The sequence below is a fragment of the Micropterus dolomieu genome, linkage group LG18, assembly GCF_021292245.1.
Source record: "Micropterus dolomieu isolate WLL.071019.BEF.003 ecotype Adirondacks linkage group LG18, ASM2129224v1, whole genome shotgun sequence".
NCBI lineage: Eukaryota > Metazoa > Chordata > Actinopteri > Centrarchiformes > Centrarchidae > Micropterus > Micropterus dolomieu.
The window spans coordinates 37,649,879-37,660,254 of NC_060167.1; the positions used below are offsets into that span (position 1 = coordinate 37,649,879).

The 10,376-nt window shown below is 41.9% G+C and overlaps 1 protein-coding gene across 3 annotated transcripts in view; it reads left to right on the forward strand.

Moving 5' to 3' along the window:
• elk4 (ETS transcription factor ELK4) overlaps positions 1-10,255 on the forward strand; it is a 50,404-nt gene extending 40,149 nt beyond the window's left edge. For 2 of the 3 annotated variants that reach the window (XM_046075957.1, XM_046075958.1), the window contains exons 5-6: positions 6,566-6,685; positions 6,788-10,255. In XM_046075957.1, the coding sequence (XP_045931913.1) occupies positions 6,566-6,685; positions 6,788-6,886 (219 nt within the window). In that variant the 3' untranslated portion in view covers positions 6,887-10,255. Of the gene's footprint in view, positions 1-995; positions 1,170-6,565; positions 6,686-6,787 lie in introns of those variants that run through there. The other variant, XR_006829071.1, reaches the window with a different exon arrangement.
• Positions 10,256-10,376: the final 121 nt, after the last annotated feature.

Consider the following 10,376-nt stretch of genomic DNA (forward strand, 5'->3'; position numbering starts at 1 on the left):
TGTGTGGCCACCATTATTTTCCAGCACTGCCTTAACCCTCTTGGCATGGAGTTCACCACAGGTTGCCACTGGAGTCCTCTTCCACTCCTCCATGAGGACGTCACGGAGCTGGTGGATGTTAGAGACCTTGTCCTCCTCCACCTTCTGTTTGAGGATGTCCCACAGATGCTCAACAGGGTTTAGGTCTGGAGACATGCTCGGCCAGTCCATCACCTTTACCCTCAGCTTCTTTAGCAAGGCAGTGGTCGTCTTGGAGGTGTGTTTGGGGTCGTTATCATGTTGGAATACTGCCCTGTGGCCCTGTCTCTGAAGGGAGAGGATCATGTATTCAGTATGTCACAGTACATGTTGGCATTCACAGTTCCCTCTGAACTGTAGCTCCCCAGTGCCGGCAGCACTCATGCAGCCCCAGACCAGGACACTCCATCCACCATGCTGGACTGTAGGCAAGACACACTTGTCTTTGTACTCCTCACCTGGTTGCTGACACACACGCTTGACACCATCTGAACCAAATAAGTTTATCTTAGTCTCATAAGACCACAGGACATAGTTCCAGTAATCCATGTCCTTAGTCTGCTTTTCTTCCACAAACTGTTTGCGGGCTTCCTTCTGGGACGACGGCCATGCAGACCAATTTGATGCAGTGCATGGTGTATGGTCTGAGCACTGACAGGCTGACCCCCCACCTCTTCAACCTCTGCAGCAATGCTGGCAGAACTCATGCGTCTGTTTCCCCCTCTAGATATGACGCTGAGCATCTGCACTCAACTTCTTCAATGTTGTCACATGAAAAAATATAATCAAATATCTACAAAAATGTGAGGGCTTACTTGTGTGAGATACTGTATATTGTGTGTCGGAATTCAGCTTAAAATTACCAGGATATGATATTTGGTCCATACCACCCAGCCCCATATGTTTTCATATTTTTATTGAACACACCGGTTGACCCTCCTTTGGCAGCAATAACCTCAACCAAATGTTTCCTGTAGTTGCAGATCAGACTGTAACAACTGCCAGGAGGAGTTTTGGACCATTCCTCTTTACAAAACTGTTTCAGTTCAGCAATGTTTTTGGGGTGTCTGGTGTGAATCGCTCTGATGAGGTCATGCCACAGCATCTCTATCGGGACTGAGGTCAGGACTCTGACTGGGCCACTCCAGAAGGTATATTTTCCTCAGCTGGAGCCATTCTGTTCATTTACTTCTGTGCTGTGGGTCTGTTGACCTTCAATTGGTGGACGGATGGCCTTACATTCTCCTGCAACATTTCTTGATAAACTGTGGAATACATTTTTCCGTTGATGATAGCCACCTTCGAGGTCCTGAGGCAGCAAAGCAGCCCCAAACCGTGATTCCCCCTCCACGATACTTCACAGTTTGTATGAAGTTTTGATGTTGGTGTGCTCTGCTTTTTTTCCTCCACACATAGTAGGGCTGCAAAGTTAATTGAATATTGATAGCGATTACGATTTTAGCATCCCACAATAATATCATAACAATATCACTGTTTAAAATGCATGCTCTGCTCCTGGAAAACTCTCTTAAATAAAACACCCTGCACATACTGCTGATCATAAATCAACAAAAAAACAGTTCAAACAGAGGCAGGCAAAACGCTCTGATTCTGAAATGCTCATAGGTAGAAGCACAAAAAGGACAAAATAACAACAAGCCAACAATGTGCTCAGCTTCTGAAATGCGTCTAAGTTAACGCTGTGCCGAGGACGGGACATGGTGCGACAACCATGGTGCAGCAGTAGCCGGAGTCAGTGGACTTCGTGTAAAATGTTATTTATATTTTGCATCTGAAAGATGATGCAAAAATTTGTAAATTAGCAGAAATGCAGCACATCATAGATGTAAAAACAGTTGCCTTGCCAGCCTAAAATCAACTACTAATCAACTTAACTTTGGTTTCATCTGTACACAGAATATTTTGCCAGTAGTGCTGTGGAACATCCTGGTGCTCTTTTGCAAACTTCAGACGTGCAGCAATGTTTTTTTAGACAGCAGTGGCTTCCTCTCTGGTGTCCTCCCATGAACTTCATTCTTGTTCAGTGTTTGACATATCAGAGTCATCAACAGAGATGTTGGCATGTTCCACAGATTTCTGTACGTCTGCAGCTGAAACTCTAGGATCCTTTGTAACCTCATTGATCATTCTGCACTGTGCTCATGCAGTCATTTTTGCAGGACTGCCACTCCTAGGGAGAGTAGCAACAGTATTGAACTTTCTCCATTTATAGATAACATGTCTTAACGTGGACTGATGAACATCAAAGCTTTAAGAGATACTTTTTTTTAACCCTTTCCAGCTTTATGCAAATCAACAATTCTTAATCTTAGGTCTTCTGAGAGCCCTTAATTTCAAGGCATGGTTCACATCAGGCAATGCTTCAAGAGAATAGCATAATCAAAATTGGTCTGTGTTTTTTATCGGGCAGGGCAGCTCTAGCCAACACCTCCAATCTCATCTCATTGATTAGACTCTTGGTTGGATGACTCCTCACTCCAATTAGCTTTTGGGGAAGTCGTTAGCCTAGGGCAGGGGTATTCAGTTAAAATTCAAATAGGTCCAGTTAGAGAAAATTTCAAGAAGCAAAGGTCCCGGACATCATAACGACAAACTTTTTGATCATCACGAGAAGATTAGAACACGTGCCATTGGTCTGTGAGTTTCCTGTGCCGCTAAACCAGTACAGTAAATGCTAGAAAAGCTGTGCGGCATAAAACAGAAACACTCGGTCATAAGGTTGTAATTCCTAACAACCGGGGTCCGTAGAGGACGGTAGCTGGTTCCAGACACGGACTGCGGTTCGCCAATTAGTGACGTCTGGCCTAGGGGTTCACATACTTTTTCCACCCTGCACTGTGAAAGGTCCAGTATGTAAGATTTAGTGGCATCTAGTGGCGAGGGTTGTGAATTGCAACCATCTGTCCAGTCTACCACTGCCCCCTAACCTTTCAAAGAGCAGTGGACGGCTACGGTGGCTGACACAGCACAAAAGGTGTCTCTTCTGAGACAGCAGAGAGTGGCCAGTCAAGAAATGAGGTTTCCTTAAGTAGATATATTAAGAAATTATATTTACTTAATTATACAGTAACACCATATGTTATTGTGACTTTGCCACTGACCTATAACATGGAAAATGTAAACCAAGAGTGTGAAACGAGCCTTGCGACTGAGCTAACCAAACAACATGTTGATGTAAATCAATATTATGGCTTATATTCTCATCCACCATCTGATGGTTGGAAGTATTGCTCCGATGCAAAACTTATTTGCTGACCCCTGCAGTATATTTTTACTACTACTTCTTCTTCTAACGTATGTGTTCAACATAGTGATGAGCGTCTGCACTGCCTGAATTCTACCAGAAGTAGAATGTACATTCACTACATTCATGTTCTACCAGAACAAAAACGTACTGATGAAACGCGCTCTGTAGCGCTGTTTGTCCGTTTTCAGCTACTGTAGAAACATGACGATGCAACATGGTGACGTCCTTCGAAGGGGGAGCCCGTGGTTATGGAGATATAAATTCTCATTCTAATGTAATAAAAACATAATGGTTTTTTATGTAAGGTCTTTACACACCACTGAAAACATAGTTATGGATCTTATATTGCATTTCTGTCGATAGATTCTCATAAATATTACACACTGTAAGCAGACTATGTTTGTCTATTGCTGTGACTTTTTATGACCAATTTATGCAGAAATCTAGGTAATTCCAAAGGTATCACATACTTTTTCCTGCAACTGTAAATCTTTAGTCGGGGACTAAATAGACTTGTATTTCTCCATAAAGTATTTGACCACAGCCTCAGTTTTTATTAATTTCCAAGGCAGAGTCCCTTGTGTGGAGCTTAAGCCTGCCTGTTGAAGTAATAGATCATTTCTATAACATTTACTATATCAAAGAATATGAATGGAAAAAGGTTGGATAGCCCTGCAGTAATTTGCATTTAGTCATATTGTGTCTACAGGATGTCCTGTAATGTGTTGAAATGATTCACTTGTTTGCATCACAGACTGTTCAATGAGAAAAGACACCAATAGACAAGCATCATTGTCTTAACGGACAGAACCAGGAACTGACATTGCAGAGACTCTCCAGTATTTACTGACCCTGACCGGCAGGTGGCAGCACTGATCTGGAATCTAGTCTAGTAGTAGTCGTTTGGTCTTGTTTCTGTGGTGTTTAATTGTTCCCAGTGATGCTTTTTCTGTTTGACCGTGTGTACTTCAGGAGTCTATTATATTTGCTGTTTCAGAGAATGTTGTTTTTATTCTGCCCCTCCCCAGCAGGTCAGGACAGGTTGAGATCCAGTGTCAGTGTCATGTGAACGAGTTCCTCTCTCTTCTGTCAGCATTGCCTCTGTCATATTGGAGGTTTCACATTCTTGATGGTCAATACATATGCATATGGATTAAAACTGTTGATAGCTTATAAACTACCCTTTTGTTCAGTATCATCAAACTTGAGCCCACAAACTATCTAGTGTTCCTCCATTGTCAGCAGTGAGCCACTTTGGTAGTTACACCTGTTAGTACGTGATTATAGACCCAGTGCAGTTAACATTTCTGCAACAGGTCCTTAAATGTAAATGTAAATGCTCTGTAATTGTATAGCGCCTTTCTAGTTTTTGCGACCACTCAAAGCGCTTTTACACTACATTGCATTTACTCATTCACACACATTCATACGCTGGGCCTAAGTGCTCAAACGGAAACTAACATTCACACATATTCATACACCGATGGAACAGCCATCAGCCGCCCTTACACCGTATATAGTCACACAAACTTGTGAGCATGTGGTACATACTATGACAATTATTATTATTTTTGCTTTAAAACTTAGCCTCTGTGAAACAAAATACATTTTTATTTCTCCGGCTTTCTCTCTTCCAGGGCGCCCTCTCCTCATTCACTCTCTTTCTCCCTCTCTCAAACCAAAGAAGGCGTCCTGGTATCACTTTTTCCAGCAAAGACTGCATGCCAGATGCCAAGTGAGGATGAATCGATTAATAAAATCATCATTAGCTGCAGCCTTGGTAGAAAAGCAGTTGCAATATGAGAAGCATTGTTCACATATTTGCCTGGGTCAGATCAGGGCCTGATATGTAGGCAGGTAGGTAGATTTATTTTGTCACAATATAATAATAATAATAATAGTAATAATCTTTATTTGTAGAGCACTTTTCAAAAACAAGTTACAAAGTGCTTTAACAAAGACAAATAAATACCCAAAAGAAAATACAAAAACAATACAAGATAAAAGCATGAAAACATTGAAAAGACTAAAATACACGTTTAAGATAAATGTAAAATAAGTAAAATAGAATAAAAATAAAAGGGATAAAATAAAGTCAAATAAGATCGGGAAAAGCTCTCCTATAAAAGTATGTTTTAAGAAGGGACTTAAAAGAGTTCACTGACTCAGCCGACCTGATTTCCTGGGGCAGGCTGTTCCAGAGCCTCGGGGCCCTGACAGCAAACGCTCTGTCCCCTTTAGTTTTCAGTCGAGACTCTGGAACAGACAACAGACCTCTGCCCGAGGATCTCAAGGTACGTGCTGGTGCGTATGGGACTAAAAGTTCAGAAATATAACAAGGCGAGAGGCCATAAAGAGCTTTAAAAGTGATCAATAGAATTTTAAAGTCAATTCTAAATCATACTTGGAGCCAGTGTAATGGAGCTAAAATAGGAGTAATGTGGTCATATTTCTTTGTTCTGGTTAAAAGCCTGGCAGCTGAGTTCTGGACAGTCTGGAGTCGATCAGTAGATTTTTGGGTTAAACAAGTGAAAAGGCTGTTGCAATAATCCAGGCGTGATGAAGGTGAAATTGAATTTGTAACTCCCTTCTGCTACATAGCAGACAATTTACATTCCTATGGAAGCAATTATAAAAATGGTAAACAGACTATATCCAATGGAGCAGTGCTGAGGATGAATTAGAGTTTAAGAGTCTGATAGCTTGGGGGAAAAAGCTGCTCTGCAGTCTGGTGCTGTGGCAGCTGAAACTTCAATATCTCTTCCCAGAATGCAGCAGGGTGAACAGGCTGTGGCTGGGTGGGTACTGTCCTTTAGTATCCTTTGGGCTCTACGTAGGCACCTCACCTCACCGATATCACTGATGCTCGGGAGATGGGTACCAATGATCATCCCTGGCCGACAGCAGAATACCATCTTTGTTTCAAATTTCAAATTTGCATGCGGTGTTTTGTTAAAATCAGGCGGCATATCAGTTTAAAAATGTTGTCAAACAATGAAATGAAAAACAAGACGAGTAATGAATATTCACTGCAGTTCTTCTTCTGTCATGCTGAGCCACAGTGTAAACACAGGTTTGTATCACGATGGCAGCTACAGCTCCACCTCGACTCGTCGAGTTGTGTATAGAAGCACTTTGCATTACCATTATTTTAGTTTGAGGCCGCTGGCTTTGCTGTTTTGCCTGGCCAACTAAGTAACATACAACGCTCGCAATGGCAAAACGCTAAAGGCTACTGTGTTATAACACTGAGTTTGTCTGCTTTGTCGTCCTCCTCAGACTCCCACTCTGTTGCTGACTCCCAGTCCTCTGCTGTCTAACATCCACTTCTGGAGCACGCTCAGTCCAGTCGCTCCCCTCAGCCCAGCCACACGTCGCCAGGGAGCCCACCTTTTCCAAGTCAGTACATTAGAGTATACCTTCTTTCTGCTCTCATCAGTATCATTTCATTACTCTGTATTTGACTAATGCGTCCTAACACTCCACTCTGCTCTGTCCCAGTTTCCTTCAGTCCTCACCCCTCAGTTCCAGATCCCTGTACACAGTATGGATGGGACCAACACACCCGGCCCCATTTCCCCAGACCCCCAGAAGACATAGGATAAACCCCCCACAGCACCACTGCATTTGGACCCAGCCAGCCAGACACCGTCCCCACTCCTGCTCTCACATCCAGGACAGTTATGTGGGAGCTCATTGCCATTCCTCATCACTCCGGTGCTTTAAAGTTCACTGCCACAGAACTTACACTACACTCAGACGTGTGGAGAGAGGATCTGATATGTTGGCAGTCCAGGTTTGATGGATGAGGGTAACACATTCGGTTTGTTTCACAGCATTTACACCCTGCAGATGATCTCCTGTACTCACACACACTGATGCCATTGTTGCTTATGCACTTTTCTTTCATTTTGTCTGGCTTTTTGGGATCCTCAGTCACAACAATTCAAAGGAGGGAGGAATTTCCATAGCAACACTTGGTGCATGTGGATTGGACTCTCAGCAGTGACAATCTGCTTCATACTTGGAATCAGAGACCAGTGGGATTGCAGATACCTGAATCTTTCCTTTTATATAATTTCCTTCTTCTAGCAACAGTGTTACTGCCAAAAGATGCGTTTTATGTTGTCAGTGTCGAATCTGCTTTCTCCTCCGCTGACAATGATTCTGCTCCTTTCTGCGCTTTGTCCTTAATTTTTCCTCTCGTTGTAGAGTAGTGCTTGAACTTGATAGTGCGCATGTTTACCTGCAACTCGTTTATCTTTCCCCAGCTCTCCACCTCGCCTCACCTGCCTGAGTGTGTACTATTTGCTGCTCTGAAGTGTTGGCTGACTATAGCCATATCCCACAGGACTTTTACCTTGGCTGTCTTATCATAACATATGGCCATAATCCAAGCTGAACCTTGAATCATGCCTCTATGTAACTGTTCTAATGCATATATACAGCAGAGTAGCCCTTAAAGCCAGTGTGGCCTGGTCTGCCTCCAGCCACTGAACTTTCAAGTGGGAGTGAAAGAAAGTGAAGCCATAACCCGTTTTGTGCATCAACTCTGCAAGCAACAGCACACAAATCATGTTTTTGTTTCTGCAGCCCTACATTGTTAAAGGCAGCCGTCCTGTTAGTGACTCTTATTTACAGATTTACTGTACAGTAAATATGTGGCTAGCAGCTGCTTAGCACAAAGACTGGAAACAGCTGGGCTGGTTCACAAAATCCCCCTACCAGCAGCTCTAAAGTTAACTAATTATCATGTTGTTTCTTGTGTGTTTAAAAGTGTGAAAAAGTGTAAAAACATCAATTTACTATTGTATGTGCCAGAATTTTTTATGGCTGGGAGCAGAGACTTATTGGAGTCTCAGTTGGTCTCCTGATAACTGCTCATGGACAAGAAATAGTTCCAGCACACCCATAAAACCACAAATTGTTATTTTTATACTGAAGGAGATCTTACAGGTTAATTAATGAACTTCAGAGGTGTCGTTAGGGCCAGGCTAGCTGTTTCCCCCCCCCCCTTTTCCCACTGCTAAGCTAGGCTAAGCTAACCAGCTGCTGGTTTCAGCTACCTATTTTACAATACAGACATGAGGGTGGCATCGTTCTTCTCATGTAACATTTCGCAAGATTAGGTGTATTTCCTTAAATGTTGAGCTATTCCTGAAAGTAGAATTTGAACTAAAGCCAGACCTTGTGAGGCAAAGTCAGGGCCGTTCTGTCTGTGGCTTATGATTATATGGATGGCTGTTGCTTGCAGCACCAGAGCAGTTGTTTATCACTGACTGAACCTCCGAATCTTACAGGCTAGACTCTTAACAGTCTAGCCTTAACCTTTGCCTAGCCTTAGCCATATGAAGTACATCAACCTTTAATCCCGAGGACTGTAGAAACCTCCTGGAACACTGAAGCACCTTCTTGCCCAAAAACCCATAAACTCCTGTAGATCATCAGCCATGAAAGGTTTACATCTACTTTTGTAAATGACTTTGAAGCCATAAGTCTGAGACAGACTGAATAGCAAGATCCCACAAATCTACACTGTTAAATGTAGAAATTGTACATCACACTTGTTTACATGATACTTGGATAGAACACGCTTAGGTGTTTCTTTACCAAAGTGTCCCTTTCTAACCCAGGGATGGATGACCAGCGAATCTTGGGGGGGTGGGGGTGGTCATACTCATTTATACTCACCTAACAACAGACATTTGCTGTCCGTCACATTGATATATACGGTGCCTTACCACAGCCAAGCCCAGGTTTATCTCCCAAAAGTGGATGGAGTTCTATTTAACAGTATGTACAGAACTAACAGCGTTCCTGTTTGTCTTTATGCCATATCTTTGTGCACACCAAACCAGAGCCCCAGAGGTTTGGAGTACACTGCAGCTCTGCCACAGCTTACGTACTGCAGGACCTTAACAGTGCTGCAGTGTTCTTCAGGATGCATATCTGTATATAGACAGCAACATGGGTTAATATGCAGCATGTAAATCTAATCAGGCCATGTTTTATAGTTTGTCTCTTTCTAACCTGTTTATAAATGTTTACTCCGAAAATATATATATACATATAAAACCTGTTTATTATGTTTTGTGTAATCTCCTTTAATTTTCCTGTAACACCAATAGATTATAAGATTAATTTCTATTTTTGTAACGGCCAGATAGATTTCTGCTATTTTGGGTTTTCTGATTTTGCGGTCTCTTGTGCATGTTTCTTTCTGTTGTGTTCGGCAGGCGGCTGCTCCATTGTGGCATTGGCTACTTTTGGGAATCAAAGCCTTATGGGGAGAAATCTAAATCTATGTTTTATATGTAAAGTGTTTTGATATAGTGTTGATATTGTACATGCAGATGTTGTGATGGAACGTTTGCACTCAAAATTTTGGGGTTCCTGTAATATTGGATTCTGTCACTTTTCTATAACTCAGATTTCCTCTTTGAAGAAATGTTGAATTTTGCTTACTCAGAAATGTATATTTTCCCAAAGGGAAGATAAAATTATGCACTTAGTATTTTATACAGTAAATCTAATATTTTACAATATATATCAAGTGATATACAGTACAGTGATTTATGATTAGGCACTACCACACAATATTTATTTATTTGAATTTATAGTAGAGCCCAATATAATTGGTAGCTCATATTGCATTTTTGCAGTAACTTTGGTGAAAAACTATAAAATATCCAGATAAAAACCCCAAAGCCCTGAAACTTTCCTCCATCAAGTCTTCTAGGACTTGTTTGCATATAGCTTCATTTCTGTCTTCTGATGGTGTTTTTCCCTTTAGCTTACCTTGAAATGACCGTTCTGGCTTTGTTCTGTCCAGTTTTCTATTTGTTTGATGCTTTTTCAAATGTTTACAAGCTGCTTGTCTTAAGTGGCGTATTGATATGTGAGCGGCGTAGAGGAAGTGTTTCTAATGGAAGAGAAAGGTGAGACCAATAATACATGATCTCTAACTGACCACGTGTCTGTGTTCTGTCATTACATCGGCTCTGTTCAAGAAGCACCCAGTCCTCTGCTGTACAACATCACACAAGGAGCTCTTACACAGTCTGATAGGAGCAATCACATATGACATAAA